Source organism: Corvus cornix, chromosome 1A, assembly GCF_000738735.6.
Source record: "Corvus cornix cornix isolate S_Up_H32 chromosome 1A, ASM73873v5, whole genome shotgun sequence".
Taxonomy (NCBI): Eukaryota; Metazoa; Chordata; class Aves; order Passeriformes; family Corvidae; genus Corvus; species Corvus cornix.
The window spans coordinates 73,406,119-73,420,749 of record NC_047057.1 but is presented as its reverse complement, the minus strand read 5'-3'; the positions used below and the strand labels follow the sequence as shown (position 1 = coordinate 73,420,749).

The 14,631-nt window shown below is 50.8% G+C and overlaps 1 protein-coding gene across 1 annotated transcript in view; it reads right to left on the bottom strand.

Annotated features, from left to right (window-relative positions):
• The window catches only part of SLC6A13 (solute carrier family 6 member 13), a 38,698-nt gene that overhangs the window by 14,265 nt on the left and 9,802 nt on the right, over positions 1–14,631 (bottom strand). The window contains exons 5-9 of the mRNA XM_010404092.4: positions 10,465–10,599; positions 9,333–9,473; positions 8,684–8,768; positions 6,403–6,535; positions 2,320–2,454 (exon numbers count right to left, since the gene is read on the bottom strand). Coding sequence (XP_010402394.1) covers positions 2,320–2,454; positions 6,403–6,535; positions 8,684–8,768; positions 9,333–9,473; positions 10,465–10,599 — 629 coding nt within the window. The remainder of the gene's footprint in view (positions 1–2,319; positions 2,455–6,402; positions 6,536–8,683; positions 8,769–9,332; positions 9,474–10,464; positions 10,600–14,631) is intronic.

Here is a 14,631-nt window from a genome sequence, read left to right as displayed (position 1 = left end):
GAGGATGACCCCAAAACCCTTTGTTGGTCCACGCTGTGAAATACACAGAATGATTCTGGAGCACAGCAATGCAGTCAAGGAGTGGGAAAAGACTTTGGGCCTAATTATGGCTGACATGCTAACGTCATAATATTAAATATTCTACGTATTAAAAAAATGAGCTATTGCCTCGTTTTTTGGACTTTTTTTTTTGTTTGGGGACACAGTTCAACATAGATGATCTCTTTGGTGGTTTTGCTGTTATCTGCTTGTATTAGAGCATAATTGGTCTTCATTATTCAACACCTTGGTTTGGCAGTTCTCTGTATGGTCTGATCTACATATCAAATGCAATTCATTTACCATTTTAATTATAGGCATTTCACAGATTGAGGAAATGAAGGTGCAGGAAGATTTAGGGCACTGTAGACTTCACAGCCAGAAGAGACCATCATCAATCAGCTCGACTGAGCTCTCATAGACAGGATTTCCCAGTTCTGTCCAAGGTCACTTGGCAGGTGAAAAGTGATTTCCACACACCAGGCTGATATTCTGACACTTAATCACATCTCAGCTGTTGCTGCTCCTCTGGTAGAATCTGATAAATAATTCATCCCCTCTTTTCACCTAGTTTTTCATATGCTTTAGAGGAGCTTTGATTTTGTCCCCTTACATATTGTTTGCTCTTTTTTTAAACCTCCCTTTGAGATGCCTTCTCATAAGGCTCAGATTGGAGAGGTTATTTTAAATTTTTTTTTAATTTCCAGAATCCCTTCCCAAGCACTAAAAAATCTCCCATTTTTCTGGGCAGTACAGGATTGCTGGTAAACAATTACAGCTCACTGTCCTTTGAGCACAAATCAATTATAATCGACTTGGTCCCCGTGGGCTGGCAGGACTCACACCACAGTTCCTGCACAGAGACGGAGGGGCACAGCCACACACGTGGGGCTTGGGGCACTAACCCTTCCCTCTCTGAGGGGAAGTCACAGGAGAAGCTCCAAGCCCTGCAACACAGTTCAGTGGGATGGTTAAAACGTGCTACAGGAAGGCAACTGTTGCTGCCAAATCCTGCTTTTCTCCCTCAGAAGTGAAGCATTCATTGGGGAATGATGGAGTTGGGGAGGGAGAAGCAAGTTTTTTTCCCTTGGTTCCGCAGAGTTTTCCTGCCCTGGTTCAGAGCCATCTTCTTATTCTGTAGGGTTGCTCTGCCTTTCAGCCAGCATTTTCCAGGCTGGAAGGAAGCTGTGCTTCTGAAGCACAGGCTGCAATTGAAAGAGTTTGCCAGGACAGACCTAATGCAGACACAGCTAGAACCAACCACAGCACACCTGAAGTGGCTTAGTTCAGTCCCCTGGGCAACACAGCCACAGTGACAATAGGACTTTTCAGAAGGGAAGGAGCACCAGTCAAAAATATTATTTCATTTCAGAAGCCTCTTGCACCTGATCAGCACAAATGGAGACACTAACACAGTACAGACCTGTCCTCGCACCCTTCCACACTCTCCTGCACCTCCATGCCAAGGGAGCAGCTGTCCTACCCCGCGCTCCTGCCATACATCCACCAGCACTTATGTTCCCATTCGCAAAATTAATAACTGAGGCAGCATTGGTGCTAGACCAGAAAGAGTTAACGGAGTTACCAAGGGTTTTGCTGGCCTATTTTCCAGGCAGGCACCCTTTAATCTCCTTTGGAAACACCTTCACACAAAGGCTGGTACAGCAGCTCAGCTGGAGCCAGGATTTAACATGGAAGAACTTGTCCCAAAGAGATTAAAAGCAGCAGTCGGGCGCTGACCCTCCTGTCAAACAGGCAGGAATTTCTCACCAGGGATGGGAAGGAGAGGAAGGCAGCCAGGCCCCAGGGGCTGCTGCTGCAGCATGCCACAGCTCCCACCATCCATGCACCTGGCATGCTTCCCAAGGAAGATGGAGCAAACATGCCAGAAGCAGGGCTCATCCCCACAAGCTGCCGGCACGGTGCAAAGTGCACCCATGCACAGTCTGGCTCCACAGCACAGGAGCCTCCTCAGGAAAGGGGAGGGACAGCTGGCACCACCTGTGATAGAAGGTTACATCCCACTGCCCATACCCCTGAGCAATTCAGAGTCAACTCAGGAAAATATGGGAACAGCACTGGCGGGCAAGAGAGCAGGGACTATCAGAAAACACACCAGTATCACAGCTCTGCCTTATGGCCACAGAGGGGGAAAAGAGGGGTCAGAAGGTAGAAGTTGGAAGGAAGAGAGTAGGAAAACAAAAAAGGAGAGAGTGAGGGCTGCCAGAGGAATCCATGCAAGCACAGCTTAGCCGTTCATTCCCCCCCGCTCCACCTTACCTGCGGGTCCCCAAGGCGACTGATGTCTGGATAAAGGTAAAAGAGGATTCCCTGGGATGCCCCGGGTAAGGAGACTCCCCTGATCAGCAGAACAATCAGCATTACATACGGGAACGTGGCAGTGAAGTACACCACCTGGGAGGAGGAGGAAGGGACAGGTGTGAGAGAGCAGCACGGGCCAGAGCACACAGTGCCGGCCGGTAGCACAGCACTGACCCAGTCAGGCTGCTTTGCTGAGCACCTTGCTGTCTCCTGCCGTAGGAAGAAATGCATTTTAAAATGCACTCAGGAAACTTATGACATGCCATTGCATGTCTGGAGCCAGAGAAAACCTTTTTAATCCGAGGAGTGATCCAGACCCTGAGCCAGGCTGTCAGCAGGCTGGAGTCAGAGTGGGTCTGCTAAAGCCAGTGGTGTAATATCCACATGCATCAGAGAAGGAGCTGACCCCAGTATCCATCTTCACATCCCTACTCCAAACAGAGCCCGAGTCACACACACACAGTCTCTTCTCCATAGCGTTTAGTGGCGAGGGTGAAGGGGTGTGCAGGTGAGAGATACACCCTGAAACGTGATAGCCACTGAAGGACCACCGGGGACAGCACTGGGGTCCCCAGCTCAGAGCTGGAACTGGCAAAGGGGTTGTGCCCAGCCCTCCCCACTGCAGCAACTCGGAGCTGCTGCCTCTGAGTGACCCCAGCTCAATTACCCATCACGGGCATTTTGGACAGAGCAGGGCTGCGTGTCTCAGAATTGCCACCAAGCATGCAGACCCAAACAGGACACTGAACATGCGTCCTCTTGCTTTTGATGCCACTAGCCCCATCAGCATTGCAGACATACTCAGGGTAGGGTTAAAATCCCTTTCTCTAGCAAGGGAGCGACATCCCTTGGGGGAAAGCTGGAAACCAGTATCAGCTAATCCTTTCAGGGACTTCACCTGTGGTAAATGTGACACTCACTTTGGGGATTACCAGGGTACTTTCAGGACTGTTCAGGCTAACTGCTGTAGCATGCCACAATGACACCACATTGCAGTCTGTTTCCCACACAAACTCGTATCGAGAACTCATGCAACCTCCTCAACAATTCAAGTAATGTCATTAATCCTTTTGCATTGCTTCCACACCTTAAAGAATTATTGACCATCTGAGAAGAGGTTGTTCACTATCATGCTAGGCCAAAAAAGAAATGTTGCTTCTTCTGGTTTTTCCTGTGTGGACGTGCTGAGCGAGGACTTGCATCAGCATGCTGCACCTGAACGCTACCCTACAGCTCTTTTCTCGGCTCTGGCAGTTGTGCACTGGAGAGCTCATCTCTGGAGGAAATGCAAAATGTAAGGATGTGAAGTGATCCATTTCTCACACCTGCCCATCCACCCAGAATAAGCTGCTTTAAAATCCACCTAAAGCCCACCACCCCTTAGCAGGAGTCACAGGCTGTGGCACATCTTCGGCAGTTTCTGCCTTAGGGGATGTCCTAAGGGGAACAAGCACATGACTTCCCTGGACAGTACGACCACCTCTGCCCTGCCCCTGGATAATCTTCATGATCTGAGTAGTGATTCAAAAAGAGATTTTGTTTTCTGGACCCACTCTGATAGACTCCATCTGAATAAAGCAATGTCCAAAGCACCTGACACTGCAATGCGAGTCCTCCCCTAAGTCAGGACACACACTCTCCAGTGATTCAGTTTTGTATTGCAGGACAGGATTTGAGAGATATCCCATCCTTGAAAAAACCCAATACTAGACTATCATCTCTAGCTGCAGCTCCAGGTTTTCTGTGCATTTCGTGTGCCCTGCTCTACATATCTCAGCAGTCTTGGATAACACTGACACAGATCAGTGAAAAATGCCTCCTTGCTGAGGCTCTGGATTGCCTGAGATGTCTGTGTGAACAGATCCACCCCTGTCCCTCTAAATCTGCATCCTGAACACTGTAGAAACCAAGGACAGAATCCTTCAGCACAAGCAAATGCCATCACTCCCCGTAGTCTCAAATTTTCAAGGAGCCTCTGATTTAGAGCTGTACAGTGACAGTAAATCAAATCTGCAGGCCCTGCAAGTTTAACCATCATCACTGTATTTACCACACAACCAAAGTCTTCCTTCAGGAAATAATGGGATGCAAGTCTAAGCTTCCTCAGCCATGAAAGCCAGATTAAAAACAAAAATCATAAAAACAACTCACTGTCTTTGAGCCTTAGTGCACATTCTTCCAGGATGCCAGGCTGCACATACTTGGCTTAATCTCTAAATAACATCAGCTTTGATGAGCTCAGGATACAAACTGGTAGTTGTCTGGCATATGATTTGGATTCACATTTTGGTAACATCCTATGTGCTTTACAGCCCATGTGAATTAGCGTGTTAAGCTTTTCACTCCACAGTCACTCACACCTCCACCGAGACCAGAGGCCTGAATTTGGAGAAGGTTTTGCTGGATTAAGATTGCCAGACTTCTATCTAACAACAGGAACATCTGGATCTAATGAGATATTACTCAGTGCTTGGCTCAGGCCCAATCTTTTTATTTTTTGGGCATTGTTAGCACTAACTACATCACTAGGAACCTTGCCAGGATCAGTGTGATTGTTCTGTCACATGCTGGTCAACAACATCCAGAGTTTTATTTGAATCTGATCCACATGCCTCGGCAAAGTGGTTCCATCTGTGACAACCTCCTGCCTGTGAGAGCACTCCTGGGGGTCGGGCTGTCCCTGTGCTGGAGGATGAGAACCACTGCTGATCCGAGTAGGGTGACTTCAGCTCAGGGTGTTTGATACTCCACAGGCAACTCCTCAGAATTAAGGAATATCTCTTTCCCAGTGGGGTATATTCCCACAGCCATCATTTTAGTCAGGTTATGAAATATGTGGAGGGTTGATAAACCTATGGACACTGTTGCTTCACTGAAAGAAGGTTTCTGTTTTCAGGATCTCACCATCACTAGTACTTTTTGCTAAAAATCATTTGCATTTGGCCTAGAACTTTTATCTAAAATAGATGGAATTTTTTCTCAGGACTTCCCACACTACGTTTGCTGTATCTTAGTATCATATTAGGTGTTATTAGACTGCCTCTGCTTTCTTTTACCAGGCTGCCACAGCAAGCAGTTGCTCTTTTCTTCTAATTTTACTCCATGGAAACCAGAAAATATTATCCCTGCAAGCTGCTTGGTTTCCCTGTCATGTTTCATAATCCCAGACCATTCTGGAAGCAAGAGAAACTGCTAACATCCATGCCATCAACTTGATGGAAACGGGTGCAGTTAAAATTTACACCCCATCACACATGATGGCTTGTTCAAGACATGCAGAGAAGACACCATTTAGGAAACGCACTAAACCTTTTCATTTCCATCTGTTCTTGCTGGCTCCAGACAAAGCTGGCTAGGAATGGGGTCAGGAGGCGGTAGCAGAAACTAAGTAATGGGGTCAGTGCAAATGAGAGTGGCACACTGTAACAGACGGAGCATGGAATGGAGCTGGACAGTCACACCAATCCTTCCCAAAAACAGTCAAAGAAATAACTCTGTAGTGACTAGTGTGGGGAAGGAAAAAGGAGACCTTTATTGCTGGAGAACATGAGCAACTGTAGGAAGAGTGGGGACAAACAAAAAGAATAAAAAGACAACTCCCATGGTGCTGGGGCAGAGAGGGCTTTGAGGCCATCACGGTTACCTTTGTTTATATCTAATTAATTTGAAGGTTTTCCAGCTGCACTTGCCAGCAGAGGCAAAAACATGCTGCTTGCTTACCCTGTGGTGGGAAGGAGGGGAACAAGCAGCCACCCTGTACAGAGGAAGAATGCAGGGTCTCCTGGGCCTGTGGATGGAGAGGGGCTGGATGGGGATATACCTTGGAAGTTAATGCTCTGAGATGCCTCAGTGCTCCCATCCTTTCCTACCCAAAAGCACAGAGCCTGGCTCACACTCCTGCTGCACACTGAGCCCTTCAGGCTCCTGCCAGCTTACGCAGACAGAGGTTCCCGGGGACCTCAAGGACCTCTCTGTAGGTGAGTAGAACCAGTGCTCCAGCTGTGACCAAGGAAAGAAGCCTGACCTGAACCAAGGACTCACCTTGCCCGTGGACTTGACCCCTTTCCAGATGCAGAAGTAACAGATGATCCAAGCCAGCAAGAGACACAGAGCCAGCTCCCAGCGGAGACCACCCAGGTGCTGGATGCCGTCAGAAATCTTCAGCACTCGCCTCCTGCATTGGGAGGAAGCAAAGGAACATGCAAGGGTCACTGATGCTGGCCACTAACATTCCCAACACCACGCTGGTTCTCACCTCCTCAGTGCCTGATGGCTTTGGGGAGAAAAGCTGTCTTACTCACCAGGGCCAGGTCTGAGCTGAAAGCCCCAGAGGAATTAAGCAGTGCTCTCCTCTGAAAAATACTGCCAGCCTGGCAGGTCATGCATGGACACGCAAAGTTCACCTACATTTCTGACATGCTCCAATCCTCAAAGTGAGGGATACACTGCACTTACCATGCAGAATCCATCAGGATCACCCAAGAAGCAATGCTGTCCAACCCCTTCTCCATAGCACACTTCTCTCTTTTGTGGCAGCCACATAATTCACCTCAGGACACGGAGCAGCACAGGGCATCACATTCTGTGATTAAGACCCAACCACGACCACCATAATCCCCACTGCACAGTCAGAAGAGGCCACCTAGAGCATCCTCTTACAGCCAGTGTGGAGATAAAATCCTGGGCTATGTAGACCTTGGTACAAATGAGGTCAGATAATAGCAGCCTTTCCATGCCATGTGTATGTCAAATCTTCCTTGTCACTTACAAAAGGAAGGACTCATCCTCCTCCATCTCCTACACCACACAGTTGGACCCAAGTGTGAAACCCCAGGGTGCAGTCCCAAAAAGCCAAGCCTGAGACAGGCAGAGAGGGACTTGCACAACACTGGAGCCTAGCAGCAATGTCCACGCTGCTGCAAAAGACAGCAATTATCCCAAAATAAAGGTGCTGCTGGGGAACCCTAGTCTAAGACACACTGCTGCCGTCCCTGCCCCACAGCCTTGCAGCAGATTGAGGGGGTGAGAGAAGGCTTGGAAAAATCACACTGCTCTCTCAGATGCATTTCGTCATGTTGCTCTTTTCCTGCTTCTAGGGACGTGGACTCTAACCTGTGGAAATGGTGCCCATGGACTGGAACTAACTGGGTGCTATACTGCAGCCAGGAGAGACCTCTGGAGCATGCCATCAGCTCACTGGCAGGTCAGAGCTCCTCAAAGAAATGCTGGCCTCCTACCTCCCTGCCCAGGGAGCACAGGAACAGATGCTGCATTAGAAGCAATGGACGGTGGAGATTTCCAGTCCCATGCCCGTTATTCCTCAGTAACACAGGGACGGTCACAGCAGTGATGGAAACAACAACTTTTCCAGTGTTCAGCCTCAGGAAAAGCAGTCTAAGGCAGGCCACCATCTAATCACTTGTGAGCAGCAGGCAGAGGGAGAACACAGGCTCAGAGAGCACACAGGAGACAAAGAAAATTGAAAAACTTTGAAGTTTAAAAGCAGTGTCCCTGTGCTGAGCTGAGGAAGCCCTGGGGGTGCCGCGTGTGCGCTCCATCCACCGCCAGGGGCAGCAGGGGCAGAGCCCTCCATCCATCCAAACGCACAAGGGAAATGCGTGGTGGCAGCAGAGGGGATCCCTGCACAGTCACTCAGCCAGGGCTCAGTGCTCAACTGGGCCGCCAAGGATCATCAGAGATCCTAAGCCAACAGACTTATGCCCTCATGCCAGAAATAAAGCTTCTCTGTACCTCAGGGTAACTAACACAAGGGGAGAAAACAATGAACACGAGGGACCAAATTTCAGTGTGAAGTTGTCTGACCTTAGCACTGGTTTTGATTTTGGTGAGTTTCTCTCCTCAGCACAACTTGCATATTAGTCGCCCTGTAGTGAAGACACCACTTCTTTTTCTCTTTTTGAGATGAGACTAGCTCACCTACAAAAGTGACCACCCACCATGCCAGAGCCTCCTGGGAACATGCTGGTGTCACACAGCAGCATGGATTCAAAGGAAAGAGGTCAGTGAGACCAAAAAGGCCAAAAGGTCCAGAGGGACAGGAACACAGCTTCAGAGAAGGACAAAATCAGGTGGCTCTGAGGCATGCCAGCACAGCTCCAGAGCACCACCATGGGCCCAGTGATGTTAACCTTGGCTGACAGGGCTGCTCTTGAGAGCCGTCACTCTGACCTGCCCAGCCTCCCGCCCTGTGTCCTCTTCTGGCAAGGGCGGGTTAATAGGATGCGCTGCTGCAGGGTTTGTCCCTTGCCCAGAGAAAACATGTCTGTGAGGGAAGGAGTGTCCAGGCCTGTCCTTTACTTACTCCCAGAACTCGATGACCGGGGACGTGGCGTTTTCGCTGGTCACGTTGAACGTGGAGTTCGCCTTCTGGAGCTCCAGGCAGTTCTCTGCAGGAAAGGCCCAGGGAGAGGAGGAGTGTAAGCAACAGTGCCCGGAGTACCAGAGGATCTGAAAAATCCCTCCCTGTCCATCCACAGTGTTGAGACTCACTGACATTGACTCCAGGACAAATTTCACACAGTCCCAAGGACGCACAAAACAAAGTCCCTTCTATGGAAAGGCTGGCAAGAAATCTAGGACACTTAAGATGACAGCAGTTAATTTTTCCTTCCAGTGGGCACAGTCCTGATCAGCACTGGGTCTGTGGCTAACACACAGAACAGGATGACTGAAAGATGCCAAGAAGGAAGGTGCCCATGGTAGCTGGAGCCCAGAGCAGGAGTCACCAGGGAGGTCACCACTGTCCAGCACTGGCGCTCTCTAGCAAAGACCCAGATCAACCAAGCCTCTCCCACAAAAGTGCCAACAGCACTGCAGTGACCCAGCACCCCAAACCCCATGTGTCCCACCCACACAGGAGCAAGACACTCTCCTGAGGCTCGGCCCTGGGCAGCAGCAGGTTTCCTTCAGCTGGGATCTGCTGGAGGACAGGGAGAGGGCTCCACACTCACCTGTGTTCCACTCGTGGTCACAGCTGCCCCAGGGGAGGTTGATGGTGAATGAACTGAAGAGATAAAACAAGGCCCAGGCCAGGACAATGATGTAGTAGAAATTCAGCAGTATGACGATGACCTGTGAGGCGTAGCCAATTCCTGCAGAAAGCGAGCCCCGAAGGCAGGTGACCCACATGCCAGGAGCAGGATTCCCTTTGGGAGCTGCTGCTCTGCAGCTGGAGTGCGCTGCCAGATGAGTGTCAGTGGGGCAGCCACCAGAGCCACCATCCCCTCCCCAGCGGCCACCGTGCCACATCAGTGGGCACCCAGTCAGGGGCCCCAGGCACCCCTTTTCCTGCTGCCCCGCCACAGCCTTCCCTGGTCAAAGGGTGGCAATGGGAGGGACCCTGGGCAGGGGATGGGCAAATTATGGCTGGAAAACCACCCAAAGGGCAGAAACATCCCATGGTGCTGCACCTGCTGAGTCACATCTCTTCTAAAAAATATATTTTTTTTATATTTTTCACTTTCCCATTTCATTTTTATTTGGGAAGCTCTTGTACTAACACTGCACACCTGCTCTGGGAGGTGTTAGAGAAACATCTAAAGGTTTTGGCACGTGAGGAGGAGGCAACTGTGACTTTCAGAGAAATCATGGAAAGTGGCTTGAGGCTGGATAACTGTGACGAGACAGTGCTAGAAACAGAGGATCTGACTAACAATTCATTAAGAGAGCTGACACCTTTCCCCGGTAAGCTTTTAAGCCACCTGCAAACTCACAAAGATGACAGAGCATTGACTTAAAAAAAACAGCAGCATGTTTTAAGTTCCTCATAACCACCAGAAGGACTTTCCCCATTTACCTCTTAGAGGACAACCTTGATCGGGCACAAAGCTCCTGGCCAGAGCTGTGGCCCTGAAGAAGGAAACTGGGATGCAATGTAACAATGAGAACTGTTTGGTGAAAAAGGTGACCAATTTTTCCAGCACGATTTTGGAAAGGGAGCAACCAGTGGCTCCCAGGCAGGTGGGCAGGGGATGTGTGGAGGTGCATAACAACCCAGGCTGTGGGGAAACACATCTCTGCTCCTCCTCCCGGGGCCCCGGGGTCTCCCCACCTCACCACACCCTCCCAGCTCCCCCCACTCACCTTCAAAGAGGGGGCAGATCCTGCGCCAGGCCGTCACCCCTCCCTGGCTGGTGTACTGCCCCAGCGCTGTCTCCAGGAAGAACACCGGGATCCCACAGGTGAAGAGGAAGATGAGGTAGGGGATGAAGAAGGCACCTGGCAGATTCAAGTGGCAGACAGAAGAATAAGCCCCATGAGGTGACTGAGGTCAGACTGTCTCCAGCCAGTCACCAGGCAGGTTCCTCCTGGGTGGGACAGCCAGGGAGGGATGGGGGCTGTGGAGGTTGGAAGATCACAGACAGGATGTCAGGAAAAAAATTCCCCCACATTTTATCTTCTGGAGTGATGTGATTACATGAATAATTCAATATATACAAAGATTGGAGAAGGAAGTTGTCAATAGCTGTATGGAAATACAGAGGAACACTGCTGTAAAGACATTACAACTTCTAATGAGGTTGGTGGCTCCTTTCACATTGATTATTGTGACTGAGTAAGCTGACAAACCCATGGATGACAATACCAAGGCTCTGAGGAGCACATGGAGACTGACACTTTTGCCCAGTCTGTGGGTTTGCTCAATCATCTGCTTGCCAAAAAGCAGCAGACATGCAAAGGAAGAGCAAGTAGTGCAGGAAAGTATGTACCTCACAGCAGCAGCCAGGGCTGCCCTCCTGTTCCAGCCCTGCCATGACACAGGCAGGGAGAGAGAAAATGCTTCAAGCTTTTGATTACCCCAGGTTAATGTTGAGTACAGTAATGGCCTTTACCCCACAGAGCACAGGAGACAGCCCTGCAAGATGGTCCATGCACATCATGTGCCACTGATCCGTCATGTGCCACTGGAGCTGCTCAAGCCCTGCTGAAAGGCAGGGACACAGGTCAGGAAAGAGGTAGACCCAAGCAGAGAGCAGCATCTTGGCTGTGGTGGGCTCAGATGGCGTGCAGGGTCAGGGGTGGCAACCCAGGCAGGCACTAGTGGTGGTTTCCCTGCACAGGCCTTCTCCCTGCCTGTGTAAAGCAAATTGGCTTTGGGCTCAGCTCAGGGGGCGTGTATGGGAAATAACAATCCTGGTGCACGAGAACTCAAAACGCAGGAGATTTCATTAAGAAGCTTAGCCGGCATGCAGGGGCAGGGAAAGGGAAGGGAGACTTTGGGGGCTGGCCAGGATTCCCACCCTGTGCTCATCTCAGCCGGGTACAGAGCCACAGCCCCCCCTTCTTGCAAGAAGAAAAAGGAAAAGGAAAATAGACAAGGGTGGGAGGCACCTTGGCAGCTCCCTGTGGACAAACAGGAGCTGAAAGGGGCGCTGGCTTAATGGTTTGGCTCCATGATCTTAGAAGCCTTTTCTAATCTCAGTGATTCTGTGACACCTGGCAGCCCTGCGGGAACAACGCACATCTGCCCACATGCTGACCCTCTACCGGTGAACAGAAGCTGGTGAAGGCAGATGGCAGGGGAAATGGCGTTGTCTCAACACCATCCCCTCAACTCCCACCTTGCACAAAATCATATCATCATGAAAGTCAAGCCTGTTCCCAACAAAGATTGTTGCCATATGAAAGTTTGTATTTAACTAAACTCCAGGACAGGTCTCTGAGGCAGCAGGTCAGGTTCTCCAGCCCAGTTTTCCTCTATTTGCAGCCTGCAGTCTGACCTGTCCCCTAACCTCCAATTATCTCGAGTTTCAGGAGGGTCCTGACACGTGGGCTGTGAAATAACACAGAATCATGGTGGAGAGAAGGAAAAATTTGCAGAGACCTGTCTCTGCAATGCCCTCATATCCCAGGTTAGGGGACACAGGGTGAAATGACTCCATAACCAGCCCCAGTGCCCTCTCCATCTCACTTTCAGCAGTGGGGGCCCTTGGGACTGGCAGATTTGGGGTGCTGGGAAGGGGGTGCAGTGCTGGCAGCCACACCACCAGACAGGCTTCCCTGGTATTTCCCAATCAGCGGGGCCAGTCTGCCCAGTGAGGGCCTGACCCTGCCACTGCAGGTGAAAGCAAGCGCAAACAAGAGCAAAAAGAACAGATTTTTGCTTCTCTTTGTTGTTTTTCTCTACTGTGTAGGGCTTTGGTATCAGGCACTGAGCATTAAATATGTAAGGGACTACTCTGCTTTTGTTATGCTGAAATATCCCTAAAGAAAGGAAGACTGGCTCTTTGTATAACTCAGATTTTGCAGATACCATTTTCTTGAAGAGGCTCATATGTAGGCAAGCAAAGCAAAAGCTGAGAGAAGTTATCACCACTGCCTGCACACAGTTCAGCAGGGAGAGGAAGAGTCATCCAGCAGGGCAGAACTACCTCAGACTCTACTCTTGTACCAAAACTACCTGTGGCACAAGAGCTGATGGTTGTAGGCTGGCCATGATCAGCCTGGGGTTGGAAATTAAATAAAAGCCCTGCACCTTTGTAGAAGAATGGGAGAAGCAAGTGCCTAGACCAGCATTCCTAAAGGAGTGCAAGACAAAATCTCTGGCAACTTTTAAAATTCAACTGGAGGCGTTTCCTGCGTTTTGATACAGTACTGCCTGGGGTAGGCTGGGTTCCGTGAGGCAGGAGGGAGCCTTGTGTCCTGCACCACCTCATCACAGTGCTCTGCCCCAGGAGAAATCTTACAGAAACCACTTTCCTGGCTGCACAAGAGTCTCATGCCCCATCCTTGCTCTAGCCTCGTGGAAGGCCAGAGACGAAAAATCTGCCTGGGACTTCAAACTCCTCACAGTCTCTACTACTTCACAGGACTTTGCTTCAGGCCCATTTTTCCAGGGAAAAAAGGCTGAGAAATCCCTCTGTGTCTTGCCTCTGCTGCTCACACAGCAGCTCCCCTCTCCCCAGAGCTCTCCCTGAGCTCTCACCTGGCACCAAGGGGTGCCTGGACAGGATTCCAGGTCCTGCTCCCATCGATGGAATAGTACCCAAGGAAAGTTGCAGCAGTGGGAGCAGACACAGCTCAACAAGCAGCCAAGAAGAATTTCCCACATAAAAAGAAAATGCGGAAAATTCTCCTTTTTCAACAGGGAAAGAAACTGCCCGACCACCTGGCAAAAAGAAACAAGCACTGAACAACACACAGCATGAAAGTAGCTAAACAGTGTTTAATCCTCTCTTATGCCACTGCGATGAAAGCAGTTTAGTGAGGCCCATGAGACTACCCCAAGCTCAAGCCAGGGGATTTCGGCCCTGAGCCCTCAGTGCTCACTCCCCGCCAGCTCCCAGCCAAGCGCCGCTTCCCCTCTCCCCTGCCCTTCCGGAGGGCCCAATTAGCAACTAATCACCAGACAGGGAGAGCAGCTCCCTCTCTCTACATCTCACTGAGTCGAAGTTGAAAAAAACCTTGCGTTTTCATTTTTTAAAGTTTTGTCCTTTAAAAGGCAGCCACAAACTGCAGAAGCCCCCAGCAACCCTCCACCTGCACAGCGAGCCCACCTCTGCCGCCACGCCGCTGCACAGCGTGGCCTCGGGGATGGCGGAGCGCAGCCCGAGCAGGGCTGGAGCGCAGCAGCAGCACCCTGCCTCCCTATCTGCACACCCATCTGCACCCTCACAGCCCTGCCACGGGGATCAGAGGCAGGGGTCCCCTCTCCTGCACCTTGCAGCTCTGGCAGATGCCAAGGGAGTACCATGGGGGGCAAGAGGGGTGCTGTACTTATACACCAAGGCAGGAGAAACCCCTTCAGTCTGCCCTGTCCCTGCCACCTGCCTCCAGCGCCCAGGGGACAGCCCTCCATGGGCACACACAGGAGCAGGACCTGTGTTCAAGAGCTCCTGGGAGTTCCCCTGGAACTTTCCTCCTCACAGAGCCTGCAGAGACACTGGGGCCCTGTGGCCTCCCCACCGCTCCCTGCTCTCCCACCAGGACCCACCATCTGATCCACACAGAATGCCTGGCGCTCCTCAAGGAAGCGATGCCTGAAGTGAGACACACTGCTCAGAACGCTGAGTGCTCTCCCTGCTCTTCCTGCCTCCCCTCTGCAGAGAGCCACCCACTTCACCAGCAGGACCAGAGCTCCACACACCTCAGGTGTAGCTCCACACAGCTTCAGCCACCAGAAACCCTGGGACATTGCCATGTCCCACTTGGTTCAAAACAGCCCCTGGCTGGGGCCCAGATGGCAGTACCATGTTGGCAGGTTGGCATCTTCTCTTTGGACTCACGAACTGGGCACAGCTGAGAAGCTGG